Source organism: Rhinoraja longicauda, chromosome 2 (genome assembly GCF_053455715.1).
Source record: "Rhinoraja longicauda isolate Sanriku21f chromosome 2, sRhiLon1.1, whole genome shotgun sequence".
Taxonomy (NCBI): Eukaryota; Metazoa; Chordata; class Chondrichthyes; order Rajiformes; family Arhynchobatidae; genus Rhinoraja; species Rhinoraja longicauda.
In genome coordinates this window covers 59,504,698-59,525,221 of record NC_135954.1, presented here as the reverse complement: position 1 = coordinate 59,525,221, position 20,524 = coordinate 59,504,698, and the positions used below count along the sequence as shown (strand labels likewise).

General features: G+C 45.1%; 1 protein-coding gene across 5 annotated transcripts in view; it reads right to left on the bottom strand.

The window, feature by feature from the left end:
* The window catches only part of LOC144604862 (zinc finger CCHC domain-containing protein 2-like), a 67,861-nt gene extending 48,026 nt beyond the window's left edge, over window positions 1-19,835 (bottom strand). For all 5 annotated transcript variants that reach the window (XR_013548782.1, XM_078419632.1, XM_078419664.1 and 2 more), the window contains exons 1-5: window positions 19,004-19,835; window positions 13,191-13,296; window positions 8,033-8,109; window positions 3,223-3,294; window positions 2,022-2,134 (exon numbers count right to left, since the gene is read on the bottom strand). Coding sequence is in view for 4 of the 5 variants with exons in the window: in XM_078419632.1 (XP_078275758.1) it covers window positions 2,022-2,134; window positions 3,223-3,294; window positions 8,033-8,109; window positions 13,191-13,296; window positions 19,004-19,687 (1,052 nt within the window). In the remaining variant the exon portion in view is untranslated. The remainder of the gene's footprint in view (window positions 1-2,021; window positions 2,135-3,222; window positions 3,295-8,032; window positions 8,110-13,190; window positions 13,297-19,003) is intronic.
* Window positions 19,836-20,524: the final 689 nt, after the last annotated feature.

The window sequence follows — 20,524 nt, the reverse complement described above, 5'->3', positions numbered from 1 at the left end:
CGCCGAGCCTGCGCTTGGTTTCGCCGATGTAAATAAGTTGACATCTAGAGCAGCAGATGCAATAGATGAGGTTGGAAGAGGTGCAGGTGAACCTTTGTCTCACCTGGAAAGACTGTTTGGGTCCTTGGATGGAGTTGAGGGGGGAGGTGTTGCATCTCGTGCGGTTGCAGGGGAAAGTGCCCGGGGATGGGGTGGTTTGGGTAGGAAGGGACGAGTGGACCAGGGAGTTACGGAGGGAACGATCTCTGCGGAACACAGAGAGGGGAGGGGAAGATAAATGTGATTCTCATCAACTCCCCCAACACTCGCCTACACACTGGGGGGGGGGGGTTTACAGTGGCTAATTAACCTACAAACTATGCAGGTTATGTGGAAGTAATGGATAGGCAAAGTTTTGTCAGGACACTTTAATCGAACTGTTTGAAGGGTCCCAAGCCGAAACGTTGCCTGTCCATTCCCTCCACAGATGCTGCTTGACCCGCCGAGTTCCTCAAACGCTTACATTTTGCTTAAGATTCCATCATCTTTGGTATGTAGGAAGAAACCAAAGCACCTGGGCAAACTCACATCAACATAGGGAGTATGCACAAACTCCACACAAACAGCATCCAAGCTCAGCACTGATCTTGTGTTTCTGTTGCTGCAAGTAGGAGGCTATATGTGCTGTGCCTCTATGCCAACCCTTTGATATTATTCTGTTACTCCATCCCTCATTATAGATCACAATACTGAACTGCTCCAAGCACTGAACACAAGAAAATGTGAACAGCAGGCCACGAGGCTCTTCAAGCTACCATTAATATTATAGCCGACTTCTGCTGTCTTCAACTCTTCTATGCCAGTTCCTTGATCTTTCAAATATTTACCTCCCCTTTCATATTTCTATTGATCGTCCATTATTCTCTAAGCACATAATTGCATAGATTTATTATCACCAGAAGAAATTTCCGCCCACCTTTGCTTTAAATGAATGGTTCCTTATCTTGCAGTCATGTCCCCTTATTCATGATTCTGACACATCTCACCAACTATTGTGAAAAGTTTCCTTAGGATCTTGTATGACTTAAGGTAAAGTTTGGTAGTTTCCAATTTTCCCTTTCTCTTTCTTGCCTAAATTGTTACATTTACAAATCTCTAATAAGCAGGAATCACTCCAAAATCTATAAAATTTTGAAAGATGATAGCCAGTGCATTTACTATCTTGGTAGCCATCACTATCAAACCTTTGGCATGTAAATAATTGACTTTCACTCTCACCAACATTTTGGGATAAATACCAAAATTAATTCAGCTCATTATTGTTAGATTCTGGATTTCCTACTTTTGTATCTTCCCTGAAGGCAGATAGTATTGTTTGATCACTCTGCCATTTCTTTTACCCCATTATAAATTGTCTCATCTCTGCTAGGACTCTGCCTTTTTGTAGCAACTCTGTTTATTTTTAAGATCATCGCCAGTTCACTGCAATATTTTACTTTCCACCCCGTAGCAATTTCTCGGTCCTCCTTTACATAATTCAATTTAGAACTTGTAAATGGAATACACTAACACGATACACAGCCAAACTCAAATAGTGAAAATGGCTACTTTATTCATCTTTAATGGTGTGCATTAAAATTAACCACAAGCAAATCAAAGTAAAATGCCATGAAGGATTAGTGATAGGGTCCATGTGAATAAAAGTCAGAAACAATCTGCTTAAGGCCAGACAAAGCTAAAGATAGAAATGAGAGAGAAAGGCGGGCAAGAAGGAAATGCACAATTTAATTGAAGGAAAAAGGGTGACAAGCAGAAATGGATTCTAAAAATTAAGCTCTTATTGTAGGAGAAGACCTGTAACAAAATGCTGCAACAAAACAGAACTTTCAATGATTTTGGTCTATGGACATTTAAATGAAAACTAACTTTAGATAGACTTGCACAATGCAAAACAACATGGTTATACTTTATAGACAAAGGGGACATCAATACAAGATAAAGCAAAATTAGCACTTTGGTTTCAGATTGTCACCAACAATTACCTTATAATTGACTCTATATCAGAGTGCTTCCTGTCTTCTCTTGTCTGAGAACTGTGATTGAATGCCCGCAATACAGTCTTGCCAAAAGCGTCAAGAGAAATATCCTTGGGAAGCTTCATTTGAAGAAAAAGTATTTCAATTACAGAAAGTCAAAAAGTGAAGACTATTATTCACAACCAATTTAACTTACGGTAATAGTAAGTTTTATTATAAACCCTCCAACGACGTGGCTATTAACATCCACATACAACGAAATGTTAGAAATATTGAAAACTCATTTTAAATCCCAACATATGATCAGCAATATAATTCCATATTATTCCTCAGAAACCAAGCATCTTTAAGGATGTCAATATTTCTGACAATGGTGCAAATTTATTCCAATCAAATCTTTCCAGATTCCACCACACCTACACTCTAGGGATAATTTACAAGAATCAATTAACCTACCAACCTACATTCTTTTGGGCTGTGGAAGGACCCGTTGGAAATCAATGCTGTCAGAGGAAAGAATGTACAAACTTCACACAGACAGCATCAGAGCCAAGGTCTGGCATGGAACGGCAGCAGTTCCACTAGCTGTATAACCCAATTTTGAAAGTGTTTTAGAGATTGGACTGCATTTCCAATGCCTGTGGCAAAATCACCGACTTTAAGGTATTTGTTATTCCTGAGAGGCGAGGAGTTTCTTCAAAGGGCTTCAATTCTTTGGAATTCGCTACTCCGAAGGACTGTGGATATCACTTGTATTCAAAGCCAAGGTAGACAGTTTTTTGACAATAAGTGAACCAAGAGACACGAGATTGGTAAATGTGATAGCCATAATTTTAATGACAGCAGATTTAGTAGAAAAAGCTAAAAGTTAGTAATTTATAAATAATTGAAAATAGTAAATTCAAAATGACTAGCTTGTCTAAAGAAATGATTTGGAATTGTTTCATACACAAAGAGCTCAAATGAGCTTCCATTTTACAATTTAACGAAAATTCAGAAATAAAATAAAAACTGGTGAGTCCAATATTAGCATACAACAAAAACTGCTTCCAACATCAAATAGCTAAAACAAGTTGACAAATACAGTCTCTCGTTAATTCTAATTTTATGCAAGATTAAATTGATGCGAGAAATAAAGATTAGATTACTATCTATGCAACAATTTCATTCAACACCTTGAAAAATTGCAGTTTTAGACAAAACTTACTTTAGTTAAAAACTCCTGGAGATCATGGTGTGTTTTTCTCACAGTGCATGTTGAATGGTCAGTCCTTGTGATCTTAAAAACAAAAGTAAAATAATATTAAAGTTCCAAGTATCAAAGAGTGCTGACTGCAGAATGGCAGTCCATGAGTCCAAACTAGTACTTTGTTTTTTGTTTAAAAAGCTAAACTTTCCCTCTCCTTCAGATTCAGAACAAAAAAAACGTACTCAAATGTCAGATCTTCAGCTGATTTATAATCAAGAGGACAATGTCATATAGCACACAGTGTATCTCCAATCCCAACAGAAAAATATTTACCTTCAATGCGATCCCACCATCAGTCACATCTTCCCATCCCCTCCTCTATGCAACTCCTTGGTTTGCTCATCCCAGCCAATTAACCCAGGCACTTTCCCCTGCAAATGTAGACCTGTCCCTACACCTCCCCTCTCACTTCCATCCAGCGACCCAAACAACCCTTCCAGATGAGACAGAGGTTCACCTCTTCCAACTTATTTTAATGTTCTCTGTGGCCTCCTGAACATCGGCAAGATCAAGCATAGGCAATGCGACCGTTTCACCAAACACATACTCTGTCCGCCCAGACCAGTCGAGCTCCCGATCTCTAATCACTTTAACTCCCCTTGGCCTTCTCCATTGCCACAGTGAGGCCACATGCAAATTGGAAGAACAGTACCTCATATTCCATGTAGGGTAAACTACAACCCAACAATAAGAACACTGAATTCTCCAATTTCAATTAATACCCTCTTACCTCCTCCCCCTTTCCCTTCACCCTTGTCATCCTGCTCCATTCCCCTCTTCTGTACACTCGTCTCCCATGCCCAACTCCTATATTTATTTTTTCCCTCCACTGTTTTCCCTCCTCTGTTCCCTTCCACCCATACCCCTCCATCTGGATTTACGTTTCACTCCACCGATACACTCATCTGATATCCTTTTGTCTCCATTTCACTTGAAGCCTTTGTCACTTACTTCACCCATCTGCCAATCAACCCCCCCTCACCTTTAATCATCCATTGCTTGCCAGGCTTCATCTCACCCTACCTCTCCTTTCTGGCTTTCGCCTTTCCCCCCCTGCCCCCCCCCCGTACGATGACAGGATGTACAGAGAACTGACCAGGGACTTTGTGGACTGGTGCCAGCGGAACCGCCTCCGGATCAACGCGAGGAAAACTAGGGACATGGTGGTGGATTTCCACAGGTGCAGCCACGCCCCCTCGACACCGGTGAACATCCAGGGAATGGAAATCAGGAGAGTGGACTCTTATAAGTACCTGGGTGTTTACCTTAACAATAAACTTGACTGGACCGAAAATATCAATGCACTGTACAACTAGGGCCAGAGCAGACTTTACCTGCTGAGGAGACTCAGGTCCTTTGGAGTGCAGGGGGCACTCCTAAGGACCTTCTACAACACTGTGGTGGCATCAGCCATTTTCTATGGAGTGGTCTGCTGGAGCAGCAGCATCTCAGCAGCGGAGGGGAAGAGACTTGACAAGCTGATCAGGAAGGCCAGCTCTGTCCTGGGTTACCCCCACGACTCAGTACAGGCAGTGGGAGAGAGGAGGATGATGGCAAAGATAACATTGCTACTGGACAACGACTCCCACCCCATGCAGGACACTGTCACTGCACTGAGTAGCTCCTTCAGTGACAGACTCCTTCACCCCAAGTGTGTGAAGGAGAGATATCGGAGGTCCTTCCTTCCCGCTGCTGTGAGACTGCACAACCAGCGCTAATCCCAGCAGACCAGTCAACAGACCAGTTAACAGTAACAGTTTAAAAAAACACAGTAAATGAAGACATTATCCTTATCTTTATTTTTATTTATAACTAGACCAAGTATATTAATAACTGCCCATTCCTCGTAGAGGGGGGGCAGGGAAGGGGAGAGGGTATGATTGAGTGAGGCCTAGACCCAAAGCTTGTATTTTAGCACCCTCAACCCCCCACTCCTCCCCCTACTAACCCACTCCATCCCCCCAGCCACCCCCACTTGCCCCTCCCCTGCCCCCACCCGGGAACGCGGGGGGATGGAGTGGCCGAGTGTTAGACCAATGCAGTAGAGGTTTGGGGGAGTTTCAAAGGGGGTTCAGGGGGGATGAATTGGGTGAATGGAGGATAATAGACAATAGGTGCAGGAGTAGGCCATTCAGCCCTTCGAGCCAGCACCACCATTCAATGCGATCATGGCTGATCACTCTTAATCAGTACCCCGTTCCTGCCTTCTCCCCATACCCCCTCACTCTGCTATCCTTAAGAGCTCTATCCAGCTCTCTCTTGAAAGCATCCAACGAACTGGCCTCCACTGCCTTCTGAGGCAGAGAATTCCACACCTTCACCACTCTCTGACTGAAAAAGTTCTTCCTCATCTCCGTTCTAAATGGCCTACCCCTTATTCTTAAACTGTGGCCCCTTGTTCTGGACTCCCCCAACATTGGGAACATGTTTCCTGCCTCTAATGTGTCCAATCCCCTAATTATCTTATATGTTTCAATAAGATCCCCCTCATCCTTCTAAATTCCAGTGTATACAAGCCTAATTGCTCCAGCCTTTCAACATACGACAGTCCCGCCATTCCGGGAATTAACCTAGTGAACCTACGCTGCACGCCCTCAATAGCAAGAGTATCCTTCCTCAAATTTGGAGACCAAAACTGCACACAGTACTCCAGGTGCGGTCTCACCAGGGCCCGGTACAACTGTAGAAGGACCTCTTTGCTCCTATACTCAACTCCTCTTGTTATGAAGGCCAACATTCCATTGGCTTTCTTCACTGCCTGCTGTACCTGCATGCTTCCTTTCAGTGACTGATGCACTAGGACACCCAGATCTCGTTGAACATCCCCTCTTCCTAACTTGACACCATTCAGATAATAATCTGCCTTTCTATTCTTACTTCCAAAGTGAATAACCTCACACTTATCTACATTAAACTGCATCTGCCATGTATCCGCCCACTCACACAACCTGTCCAAGTCACCCTGCAGCCTTATTGCATCTTCCTCACAATTCACAAGGATGGAAGAGAGGGGTGGATAATGGGGCTGGGGGATGGAATGGATGAGAAGAGGATAAGGGGGTGGGTTGTGGGGGGGGTGATAAGGAGTTGAGGGGGTGTGGATGGAGTGGGTGAGTGGGGCTCTTAAAAAAAAAAACCTGAAACCAATTTAAGTTAATGCAGCACAGGTTTGGGGGAGTTTTAAGGGGGATTAAGGGGGGAATGGAGTGCGTGAGTGGGGCTCTGAAGAAAAATCCTAAACACAATTTCAGTTAATGCAGGAGAGGTTTGGGGGAGTTTTAATGGGGGGTTGAGGTGGTAATGGAGGGGGGTTGAGGTGGGAATGGAGGGGGGGTGAGGTGGGAATGGAGTGCGCTCCCCCCTCCTCCCTGTCAGTCGGGCAGGTGCCCCCCTCACGGAACAGGAGAAGCGACGACACCTCCCGGCGGTCAGCGCGGCCCGATCTGAGGAATGGCAGGCACGAGGCATGCCGGGACGGGCGGCTGTGATCCGGGGGCGGGGGGAGCGCATTAGTGAAAGGTCCGGGGGGGAGCGCATTAGTGAAAGGTCCGGGGGGGGGAGCACATTAGTGAAAGGTCCGGGGGAGGGGGAGCGCATTAATGAAAGGTCCAGGGGAGGGGGGAGCGCATTAGTGAAAGATCCGGGGGGGGGGGGGGGAGCGCATTAGTGGGAGGGGGGAGCGGAGGGGGAGGGGGGATTGGAGAGCGGATGGAGTGGGTGAGAAGGAGGGCGGATGGAGTGGGTGGCGAAGGAGGGGGGATGGAGTGGGTGAGTGGGAGGAGGAGGGGGATGGAGTGGGGGGTAGGCAGTGGAAGTGGTGGAGGGGAGGGTGCTGCACCAATGCAGGAGAGCTTTGATCCCAACGGATGACTGTCGCATCCGCGCCTCGTGGTTGGGAAGGGTTGCCATTTTGTGTTCAGCCCTGACCTCCCGCTCGATGCCCGATTGGCCCGGTGCTCCTCACTCTGATTGGTCGCCGGCGAGTCCTGATTTGCTCCTGCTGCTCACCCCCACGTGGGATCCATTGATTGGCTACAACCTCCCGCTCAACACCCGATTGGCCCAGGTCCCCACGTCGGGTCGAATGATTGGCTCCGACCTCCAGCTTGACGCCCGATTGGTCCAGGTCCCACGTGGGGGGAGCAGTTTCTTCCCACTCAAAGCAACTGCCCTCGCAGTCGAGCTGACGCTGCTGCTGAATGAGGGCACAGTCTCGAGGATCTCCAAGAGAGGATTTTAACCATAAAAAGCAAAGGCATTCCAGATAAGATTTATTTTATTTAAGGAAAAAATGCTATTTATTTTAAAAGAAAAACACAATGGGAACCCAACGAGGAATGGACCCAATGGGTCCATTTGGTCTAGTGCAACATTAAAACTGGTTTTCAAAGATGTTACTGTCACAGGGTAGTCATCCCATGGTCAAACCTACTCACTTCAAATGCAGATGGTCCATTATGTTGAGCCAATGCATCACAGTGTCAAGACCACCACCAAGCCCAGCGTAATCATACGCAAATGTTGTAGTTGTAAAGCAGGTCAAAGATTTGACATTCTTAAGCAAGAGACTCAGTGCCCGACTTATCAAATAGCTACATATGCAAGCCAGGTCTATGATGGAATATCACTCAATTACCTTAATGAACCCATTTCCAAAAACATTAGAAAAATAAGTCAATTAAGACAAAGTGAAACGCAATCAACCCTGTTTTCTTCCCTCCACTCATTGTAAGCAAAGACCCCACTTTGAAAAGAACATTCTACTTACATCAAATGTGTACTCCCAGTAGTTTTCAGATCTCTTTTTTGATACATTCTTAAAGATAATATTTTCAATCTGCACACCTGAAAATGAAGCATTCAGAAATTCCAAGTTACTCAAAGATCAGTTGTAAATAACTTCTACCAACAAGGATACAACTGACAGTTGTTCTTAGTGGTCATGCAGTTAACTTGTACCTCATTCCTAACTACTTTGATAAATGTGTTGGAAAGAACTGCAGATACTGGTTTAAATCAAAAGTAGAAACAAAATGGTGGTGTAACTCAGCGGGTCAGGCAGCATCTCTGGAGAGAAGGAATGGATGACGTTTAGGTCGAGACCCTTCTTCAGTCTGAAGAAGGGTCTCGGCCCGAAACATCATCCATTCCTTCTCTCCAGAGATGCTGCCTGACCTGCTGAGTTACTCCAGCATTTTGTGTCTACTTTGATAAATGGACCTATTGAGAAACCAAGTATTCACAGAATTTTTTCCAGGAAAAATACAAATTGATTTATAGCAAACTGTAATCTTTAAAATATAGTAACCTTTAACACGGCAGTTACGGCAATCTAAGAGGCCAACTAACTTGTGTTATAACTCTAGTCTACAATTTGCACTGCAAGCCGCATCAAAGTGACCCCCTGAAGAAAATCTCATGATGGCTTGAAATTAAGCCAAGGATAGTATTTACACTTTTTACAGAAATTAGTTGTTCCAATATTAAATGTAAAGGATAAACAGAATTCTGCAAAACATATCCAATCCTAATATGAAAAAATTCTGACACCTTACACTTAGTCTTTTCTTTGCTATAGCAGTTAATAATTTGGCAATCCCCAAGCCCCAAGATGATGTCATGGAAAGATCATATTTCAGAAAGAAAGTTAGCTTCAAGTTAGAGTAATATTTTTTAAAGTGTGAGCCACCACATTCCACTGGATTAGGCAATTCATCTCTTTAGTCACAACACCACTGTAATCCATTGAAGGTCTGTTTGGGAGCAAATTTCAACACCATTTCCTAATTTCCAAACAGCTTTGTTAAGAGCGATTCACATAAAAAGTACACACTACCTCCAAACAAAATGTAATAGTTCAATCATGTAGTCATTTACATGCAAACTAAAGGTAACTTCATAGAACATTTATGACAAAGTTATTCAAACTTCCCTGTTCCCACTGATTATAAAGAAGCAACCCAACACAATCCCATCTTCCAGCACAAGTGCAGGTCACAACTTTAACTGCATGCACAATTTCTAAAAGGAAGATTTGCTTTTTTAGAAGTGCTAAACTCCTTCCAATCTCACAGAAAAAAGCTTTTCCTCATTTTCCTTCTATTTGTCCACATTTGTTCAGTGCCAATTCGTTTTTTGACCTCGAAAGGAAATGGAGCAAATAAGATCAATAAATCTCCCCTTTTTTAGTTTCTTGGTGGACAAATTATTAATACCAGAACATAGAATTGCACAGCACAGGAAATGGTCCATTGTCCCACCACGTCTGCAATGACCATGATGCCTATCAAACTAATCCTATCGCCTGCACTTATTCTATATCCCTCCATCCCCAGTCTGTTCATGTGTCTAAATGTATCTCAAACATTTCTTTCGTAGCTACTTCTACCAACCTGCCAGTGTGTGCCAGCCACGCACCTATGTGTGAAAAAAACTTGCCTTACAAATCTCTCTTAAACATTCCCCTCACTTAAATCTATGCCCTCTAGTGTTTGACATTTCAACCCTAGGAGAAAGATAACTACCTACTCTATGTGTTTGTCCAAACACGTCTTATAACTAATATTTTCCAATCCAGCCAATATCATGGTTAACCTTTTCTACACCACCTCCAAACACTCCACATCGGGGTCGGTCGGGGACGAGTTGTCTGTCCGTGGGCGTGGGGAAGAGAGTGGAAGTTTTGTTGCCTCCATCACAGTGAGGGGGTGTTTGGAGTCACTGTGATGGACGTTTGTGTTGGGGTTATGTGTCTTGTGTTCTTTTTTTCTATGACTGCTATGTAGTTTCGTTCGGTACTTCGGTGCCGAACGACAAATAAAGCTCTGTTATACCTGTTATACCTGTTATCCTTCCTGTTGATGTGAAATGAAACAAGTATAGCAGAGGAAGATTTTGAAAGAACCAAGGGGAAGACCAAGAAAGAATGAATGGTGGTGATGTTGCTGCCATAAAAAAGGGACCACTAGCAACTTCTGGTATTTTAGAGGAGTCTCCTCTTATTTACACATTCCCAGAATATTTTATTCATTACTCACTGGGCTTCATAACATTTTCAATAGATCTTCCTCCAATTCTTTATCACTCCCTATTTTCTGAAATGATTTTAAAAAATGAAGGGGCTGAATATATACAATTAAAAAAATAGAAGAGGCTGGAAATATTCAGCTGGCCAGGCAAATCAGAGGCAGCCTAACCTGCTGAATATGGCATTCTTTATTTTTGTTTCTTTAATTTTTTCCAGATCTGATGAAAAGTCTTCCACCTGAAGTGTTAACCCACAGATGCTGCCCAACTTGTTAAATATTTCTGGCATTTTCCAGTTTCATTGTGCATTTTCAGCATCTATCTATAAGGAGGTGGCTCTAGAAATAGTGGAAGCATTGGAGATCATTTTTCAATGTTCTATAGATTCAGGATCAGTTCCTGTGGATTGGAGGATAGCAAATGTTATCCCACTTTTTAAGAAAGGAGGGAGAGAGAAAACGGGTAATTATAGACCAGTTAGTCTGACATCAGTGGTGGGGAAAATGCTGGAGTCAATTATAAAAGACGAAATTGCTGAGCATTTGGATAGCAGTAACGGGATCGTTCCGAGTCAGCATGGATTTACGAAGGGGAAATCATGCTTGACAAATCTACTGGAATTTTTTGAGGATGTAACTAGGAAAATTGACAAGGGAGAGTCAGTGGATGTGGTGTACCTCGACTTTCAGAAAGCCTTCGACAAGGTCCCACATAGGAGATTAGTGGGCAAAATTAGGGCACATGGTATTGGGGGTAGGGTACTGACATGGATAGAAAATTGGTTAACAGACAGAAAGCAAAGAGTGGGGATAAATGGGTCCCTTTCGGAATGGCAGGCAGTGACCAGTGGGGTACCGCAAGGTTCGGTGCTGGGACCCCAGCTATTTACGATATACATTAATGACTTAGACGAAGGGATTAAAAGTACCATTAGCAAATTTGCAGATGATACTAAGTTGGGGGGTAGTGTGAATTGTGAGGAAGATGCAATAAGGCTGCAGGGTGACCTGGACAGGTTGTGTGAGTGGGCGGATACATGGCAGATGCAGTTTAATGTAGATAAGTGTGAGGTTATTCACTTTGGAAGTAAGAATAGAAAGGCAGATTATTATCTGAATGGTGTCAAGTTAGGAGGAGGGGGAGTTCAACGAGATCTGGGTGTCCTAGTGCATCAGTCAATGAAAGGAAGCATGCAGGTTCAGCAGGCAGTGAAGAAAGCCAATGGAATGTTGGCCTTCGTAACAAGAGGAGTTGAGTATAGGAGCAAAGAGGTCCTTCTACAGTTGTACCGGGCCCTGGTGAGACCGCACCTGGAGTACTGTGTGCAGTTTTGGTCTCCAAATTTGAGGAAGGATATTCTTGCTATGGAGGGTGTGCAGCGTAGGTTCACTAGATTAATTCCCGGAATGGCGGGACTGTCGTATGTTGAAAGGCTGGAGCGATTGGGCTTGTATACACTGGAATTTAGAAGGATGAGGGGGGATCTTATTGAAACATATAAGATAATTAGGGGATTGGACACATTAGAGGCAGATAACATGTTCCCAATGTTGGGGGAGTCCAGAACAAGGGGCCACAGTTTGAGAATAAGGGGTAGGCCATTTAGAACGGAGATGAGGAAGAACTTTTTCAGTCAGAGGGTGGTGAAGGTGTGGAATTCTCTGCCTCAGAAGGCAGTGGAGGCCAGTTCGTTGGATGCTTTCAAGAGAGAGCTGGATAGAGCTCTTAAGGATAGCGGAGTGAGGGGGTACGGGGAGAAGGCAGGAACGGGGTACTGATTGATAGTGATCAGCCATGATCGCATTGAATGGCGGTGCTGGCTCGAAGGGCTGAATGGCCTACTCCTGCACCTATTGTCTATTGTCTATTGTCTATCTATATATAATATATTACTAAAACTCTGTTTGTTTGTGTGTGTGTCCACCATAACTTATTTGGTTCGCACAGCCAAAACGGTACACCATAGCGCTACAATATTTGGCCCACGTTACTCACCATTATCCTGGGCATAATGTCTAACAACTCTCATTCAAATTGAAGCGACGTTTTTAAAGCTAGAGAGATTTTAAAGTTTAACATTTTCTTTTCTAACCCATTTCTTGACCGTCTTCAGCGTGTGACGTCACAATGGCACTCGTGCGACTGAGAGATGAGATGAGCTCGCGCTCCCCCCCCCCCCGTCGGTATTCAACATGTGACAATGGGACACGCACGTCTTTAAGAATAGCGCTCTCTTCTCCCCCCCCCACCCCCCCGATGAGCTCGAGCCGGGGATCGCCAACGGGTCCACGCCTCCACTGTTGTAGAGAGGATGGGGTGTGTGAGTGGGGAGAACAATGTCCATTTTTAAGTGGGGGTGCGTAGGGGGGATGGAGTGGATCAGTGGGAGAGGAGGGGGGGATAAGGGGGATTGAGTGGGGGGTTGAGGATGCTACACCAATACAGGAGAGGCTTTGGGTCCAGGGCTCACTCAGTCACACCCTCTCCCCTCCCCTGTCCCCCCTCTACGAGGGATGGGTCCCACCTGGTCTAGTCTGTACTATTTTCTTTTACAATGGAGGACTTTTTCACATCTTTGGGTTCACCAAACACTGAAGGCCTCCTCTGGAAACAGATTATACCAAAGACAGGCACCAAGTGCTAGAGCAACTCAGCACGTCAGGTAGCTCTAAACAAAAACGATAGGTGACATTTTGGGTCGGGAACTTTCTTCAGACTAATAATTTTTCTCCAGAAATGCTGCCTGACCCACAAAGTTACTCCAGCACTATGATTACCAAAGGCCTCCTGATCAATTGCAAATCCAAAATCCTCCAATGTTTCAGAAGTCTCAAAATAAGTGCCACATTACTAAATTGCTTAAAAAAAACAAATGTGATTTAAGTGTAATTAAAGATTACCTGGTCGCTGAGTGATTGCTTCTGCCCCTTCTTCAGAAGATAGAGGTGGCCTCTCATAATAATTATTTTCTGTCCCCAAAGAATAGTTTTTCCTGGAGAAGCGCTCCTTTCAAAGCAAAAGTACAAAGCAAGAATAATGAATAAACCAAAGGCTATTTTTAAGAGAGACAACTAAAGCAGTTTGAGTACATTTGGGAAATCCTATTGCAGGTGTATAAATTTTGGTTCAGCCCCTTGTGTGCAATTCTAGTGGCCGCATTATAGCAAGGACGTGGAGACAGGAGAGGGCCCCTGGAATGCACCCTACCTCTACAAGCAGAACCATCCTTTAATACCACTGTCAATGGGATTTTGGTCGGGTTCGAGAATATTAGTACTGCATATATTAGTTTGGATTGCATACTATACAGAGCTGGAAGCCAAGGGGCATCCTGAAAGAAGCATATACAATTACCAGAGACATTGATAGGGCATGATATTAACATCATGGTTGGGACATACGCTGTGGCCAAAGGCCCTGTACTGTTCTATGTAATTTCATGATTTCTTTTCTCAAAAGTATGCTAATTAATGTTAAATTGTACATTTGAACACTGCGATTTTAAAGGAACATATTCGGGAACTGAAATCTTATTTTTCCCAGACAATTTTAACCTGGAATTCTCATTTAAGATGGGCAATTTCTAAACAGTTCAAAAAGGCGTAGCCCAAATATTTATTAATTGTTAGCAAAAACATATTGTATTCAGTACACTTGACCAATTGTTTACTATTGCATGGCCCAGAATATGCAACCAGTGATGCTGTAATGGTGAATACTGCTGAGCTTGATTAAAGTTTCCACCACATTTTGTCCATCTGTGGAGCAAGAACTACCCCATTACCTCGGCCCATTTTCTTCTTCAGCAAATGTGCAGGATTGAGGAGGAGATGTTTCCACTCTGGTTTTATGGGCTCCGAGGTGACTGATGAGGCCAATGTAGGAACTGACAGAGAGGAAGAGGAGCCAATTCAAATGGGTGAACAATTAATTTTATGAAATAGCTCTCTCCTCCTGCTGTTTACACAAGAAGTCTGTGCGTTTCTGATGCATGAACTCAAGGTTCTCAAAATATTACAGAAGTTACTTTCTTAAATATGAGCAATTATCACAGGCATTCCCAGCAGTGAAGGGAATGTTAAGAATTTTTTGAAGAAGGCTTTGAGCACAACTGTTTTTTTCCCTGCAATTTAAAGACATCATTGACTTCAATGATAATTGTTGGAAGCAATTTAAGAGGCAAACGAGAAGGCAAGTCATCTATTAAAAATTTACTAGAATTTATTTTAATGATTTTTAAATGTCTCATATCAGACATCAAAAAATCATTGGGCCAAATCATCCACTGAACACGAGATTGCCATCTGTTCTGCCTCTACCTGCATAATGGCTTGACAGCACAAGGTCCAGTCCTCCTGATCATAAAATGATAAAGGTGCCACTGAAAATCAATTCTTACAAATGGCCTTCACAAACCAAAACATCTAGAACCTATTAAAATGTTTTTCAGCTATATGCCGTTAATTACTTAGAACACCAGAGAACATCTATGGGTAGAAAACTACGGGTCATTAACCTGCAAAAATACAAAATCCCAAAAATTCAATATTTCTCACTCCACACTGTTAAAGTAGAATCTTTTCTATGAAAGCATTTAAAAAAAACAGTAAAGACAACCCTTCAGATCCAAAAGACAAATATTCCATCATAGATGAATATTCATAAAGATCTTTGATCGGGATATGAAAGATATAGTGCAGTATGATCATGGCTGATCATCCAAAATCAGTACCCCGTTCCTGCTTTTCCCCCATATCCCTTTAGCCCTAAGAGCTAAATCTAACTCTCTCTTGAAAACATCCAGTTAATTGGCCTCCACTGCCTTCTGTGGCAGAGAATTCCACAGATTCCACAGATTTTTTCTCATCTCAATCCTAAATGGCCTACCCCTTATTCTTAAACTTTGGCCCCAGGTTCTGGACTCCCCCAACATCAAGAACATTTTTCCTGCATCTAGCCCGTCCAATCCTTTAAGAATTTTATATGTTTCTATAAGATCTCCTCTCTTCCTAAATTCCAGTGAATACAAGCCCAGTCGACCCATTCTTTCATCATATGTCAGTCCCGCCATCCCAGGAATTAACCTGGTGAACCCACGCTGCACTCCCTCAATAGCAATGATGTCCTTCCTCAAATTAGGTGACCAAAACTACAAACAATACACCAGGTCTCAGCAGTGCCCTGTACAACTGCAGTAGGACCCCCTTGCTCCTGAACTCAAATCCTCTCGCAATGAAGGCCAACATGCCATTAGCTTTCTTCACTACCTGCTGTACTTGAATACTTAATTTTAGTGACTGATGTACAAGGACACCCAGGTCTTGTTGCACCTCACCTGTTCCTAATCTGACACCATTCAGATATAATCTGCCTTCCTGTTCTTGCCACCAAAGTGGATAACCTCACATTTATAGTCACTGCCTGCCATTCTGAAAACGACCCGTTAATTCCTACTCTTTGCTTCCTGTATGCCAACCAGTTTTCTATTCATGTCAATACCCTACCCCCAATACCATGTGGTCTAATTTTGCACAATAATCTATTGCGTGGGACCTTGTCAATGGCTTTTTGAAAGTCCAGATACACCGCATTCACTGGCTCTTCCTTATCTACTTGTGACATCCTCAAAAAATTCCAGAAGATTCGTCAAGCATGATGTCCCCTTCATAAATCCATGCTGACTTTGACCGATTCTGTCACTGCTTTCCAAATGCGCTGCTATTACATCTTTAATAATCAACTCAAGCATCTTCACCACTATCGATGCAAGGCTAACTGGTCTATAATTTCCCATTTTCTCTCTCCCTTTCTTCAAAAGTGGAGTTACATTAGCCACCCTCCAGTCCACAGGAACTGATCCAAAGTCTAGAGAACATTGGAAAATGATCACCAACAATTTCTAGGACCACCTCCTTGTGTACTCTGGCCCCATCAGCCTCCAGGGATTTATCAGTCCCAACAATTTACCTAACATCATTTCCTGACTAACGTGGATTCCCTTCAGTTCCTCACACTAGATCCTCGGTCCTCGAGTATTTCTGGGAGATTGGCTGTCTTCACTAAGGAAGACACAAACAAAGTACTCGTTTAACTGGTCAACCAGTCACCAAACCGAACCTTACATTTAACAGTTGACTATTGTGCCAGTTTACATTTTTGATTCTTGAGAATAGTCTTGATATCACCAATAACACTCACAACAAGGAATGTTCGGTCCAGTCTATCAACAAGCCTTCAATCTGGTCTGAAGGATCCCGATCCAAAACCTCACCTATCTACGTTGTCCAGAGTTGCTGCCTGACATACTGTTACTCCAGCTCTTTGTCTCTTTTTTTTGTAAACCATCATCTGCAGTTCCTCATTTCAACAATTATGTTTTCAAAAAAAATTGAGGTTTTTTTCAAAAAATACTTTACTGAAGTAATGCTCTTATTTAACTCTGGGGTTGAGTTGCAGTTCAAGTATGTAATCCCTTAAATCTATCCAAATGTGTATTAAAGGTTGAAAGTATCACAAAATGCTGGAGTAACTCAGCAGGTCAGGCAGCTTCTAGGAGAGGGAATGGGTGACGTTTCAGGTCAAGACCCTTCTTCAAACTGATGTCAGGGGACGGGACAAAGAAAGGATATTGGTGAAGACAGTGGGAGAACTGGGATGGGGGAAGGGGGAGGGGAAGAGAGGGACAGAGGAACTATCTAAAGTTGGAGAAGTTAATGTTCATACCGCTGGCCTGTAAACTGCCCAGGCGAAATAAGAGGTGCTGTTCCTCCAATTTCCAGTGGGCTTCACTATGGCACTGGAGGAGGCCCATGACAGAAAGGTCAGACTGCGAGTGGGAGTTGAAGTGCTCAGCCACCGGGAGATCAGGTTGGTTAAGGCGGACTGAGCGAAGGTGTTGAGCGAAACGATCGCCGAGCCTGCGTTTGGTCTCGCCGATGTAGAGAAGTTGACATCTGGAGCAGTGGATACAATAGATGAGGTTGGAGGAGGTGCAGGTGAACCTCTGTCTCACATGAAAAGACTGTTTAGGTCCTTGGATGGAGTCGAGGGGGGAGGTAAAGGGTCGAGAGGGGAGGTAAACAGTTTAAATTATTTTAAAGTAATTAGTGTTGCAAATTATAATAAAACATCTCAGGTTTCACTACTGAATCTCAAACTCCAAGTCTGGGGCAAGGACAATCCAGCCGAATCCATGCCATTAAATTCAACGGAGAAAATACATTTGTCGACTTTTCTCCATACACTCGTGTGCAGTTTCACTTTCATACCGCCACAATATTCAGGAGTTTGAAGGCGCAGAATCATTTCGGCAAAAAAAAAAAGAACTTTTAGTCAAAAACTTGTTTTGCATAAATGCAAGCATCTTCGTTTTTAAACTACATACAAGTTAAAGAATTTCAAGAGGGCACGGGTACATCTCTTCCTCCACCATGCCCTGGGATTAAGCAGTAAAACATTTAAACATTTTAAATATCCATTACGTCAAAATGAACTGTGGCAACGCTCAGCCTTGTGAACCAATCCGTTTTTAGTTAAAGGCAAAGACCTCCGTCGCCCTTTGCCGACTATTCTTTAGTAAGGACATGTGATCTCATGAAGGCGGATTTTCTCTTCGCGGCGACTTGACATACGAATGGGGAATCAGGGCAGCCTGCAATGCCGTGCCAGAATAGCTGACAACTAGCCCAGATTTTGGATACAACTTCTTCCACACCCACCAACCGACACCGACCCAATACCGCCATCCCATTGGTCAACATTAAGCGCCAACGACCCATTTAAAAATACACAAGAACCCCACCTCCTCCTCCCTCACTCGGTCCCCGCCCCCGCCACAACCCGTTGCCAATCGTTTGCCTGCGCCCACCCAGCCGAGCGATGCACCCTGGCGGCGCGGGGGGTGATGATTGTGAATGCGAGATAGAGGAAAGAGCGAAAGATGATAATTCATTCGCTAAGATATAAAAGACATCTCTCACCCCCGTCGCTCCTCTCGCCACACCAAGCGCAGAGAGAACGTGTGGGAAGAACTGCAGCTGCTGGTTTACACACAGAAGATAGACACAAAACGTTGGAGTATCGCAGCGGGACAGGCAGCATCTCTGGAGAAGGAACGGGTCGACACACCCTTCTTCATATTGAAGGGTGACATATGAAGAAGGGTGACTCGACCCGAAACGTCACCCATGCCTTCTCTCCAGAGATGCTGACTGTCCCGTTGAATTCATAAGTAACAGTAGCAGAATTAGGCCCTCAATACTTCGCCATTCAATCGTGCATGGTCTATCTTTCCCCCTGAAGCCCATTCTCCTGCATTCTGCCACTTAACCCCGACACCCGTACTAATCAAGAATCTATATCTCAGATTTAAAAATAACCATTGATTGGGTTACTCCACTGAGTTCCTCCAGCATTTTGTGTCCAGCATATCAAGCGCAGAAAGAACGCGGCCCGGACAGTGACGGCGGGCGGGTGGTCGGGGCAGTGACGGCGGGCGGGTAATCGGGGCAGTGACGGCGGGCGGGTAATCGGGGCAGTGACGGCGGGCGGGTAATCGGGGCAATGATGGCGGGCGGGTGGTTGGGGCAGTGATGTCGGGCGGTCGGGGCAGTGACGGCGGGCGGGTGATCGGGGCAGTGACGGCAGGCGGGCGGGCGGTCGAGCTCGAAGGCTGCCTGGCGCGCGCTGCCCTCGCGCCGCGGGTTCCATTTACCTTGGCGACGGTGTTCTGGAACTTGCGGCCGTTGGCGGCGGCCCCCCCGCGCCGCCGCTGCAGGCCGGCCAGCTGCTCGCGCAGCGTTTCCTTCTGGTGGAAGGAGAAGGCCGGGTGGTTGGACGCCATGGTGAGCAGCAGCAGGAACTCCTGAACGCCGCGCTCCGTCAGCTGCAGCCCGCAGTTGCGGATGACCGAGTCGATGCGGCCGAGGGCTCGGGCCAGCACGGCGGCAGTCTCCCGGTTCTCCGAGCCCAGGAGCGCCAGCGAGACCACCAGCTTGCTACGCACCACCTCGTCCGTAACGTCGCCGATGGTGGCCAGGTCGGCGGCGTTGTTGGCGCGGATCTCCGAGTCCCGCAGCGAGTGGTAGTCCTTGCGAGCCAGATCCTCCAGGCAGCTGCCGAGGAAGCGCAGTTCCAGCGGGTGGCACAAGTCCAGAAGGCCGCAGCAAAACTCTAGTCTCTGGGCCGACGTGAGGGCCGAGCCGAACCACTCGTACACCGCCTCCTTCTGCGGCGGCGGCGGCATAGCGGGGACCGCTCTCACCCCCTCCTCGTCGTCGTTGTCCTCGTCCTTCTCTTCGTCGTCGTCCTCCTCCTCCTCCTCCTCGTCGTCCTCTTCCTCCTCCTCCTCCTCCTCCTCTTCGGGATCGGGCAGCTTCATCAGCACCTTCATCTTCATCAAGTGAAAGCGATGTCCGCCACCGAAGAGAAAAATATACAAAACACAAACAGCTCGTTAATTAACTGGAACCATCCACTCCACACATTCTCAGCACGTCTCGGTCACGGTTTGATGGATATTTTTTCCCTCCTCCCTCTCCGATCAGCAACGAGCGCCGATTGAAGTGAAAGTCTCCGCCTCGGCCCCCGCTGTCAATCACCCGCGCCCCGCCCCGCATGTCAATCACTGGCGGCGGCCCCGCCCAGTGCCGGATGGCCCCGCCCCTCACCCAGTCCATGGGGCAGGTCGCAGCTGCCTTCCCGCAGTCACACCGAGCCCCGATCCGCTCCGGTCCCACTCGCCAATTACCCAAGCCCACCACTGCCTCCTTCAGGCAATACCCCTGCCATCCCTCTGCTAATGTTCCTCACTCTCTGGCCGTACTCCGGTCAGAGGTTTATCGCTTCTAACCGGACGGTTGGGAGAGAGGCGTCAGTCACGAAAGTTGGCACCACATATCCCCAGGACTATTTTGATAATTGTCTTATTTTATAGTATATAGTTATATTTTTTTGATATAATTTTGCTAAAAAAAATCAATTTTAACCTACACTGAAACATAGATAAAAGGAACAGGAATGGCCATTGTCTCCTTGAGCCCGCATTGTCATTTAGTACAATCATGTTGATCATTCCCTGAATTCATGTTTCTGCACATTGCCCATATTTCTTGATGCATTTGCACCTAGAAAATGTGTCTCTGCCTCTTCTTTGTACAGTGACTTGGCCACCACAACCCTTTGTAGTAACAAATTGCACACTCAAAGTGAATATATTTCTCCTCATCTCAGTCCT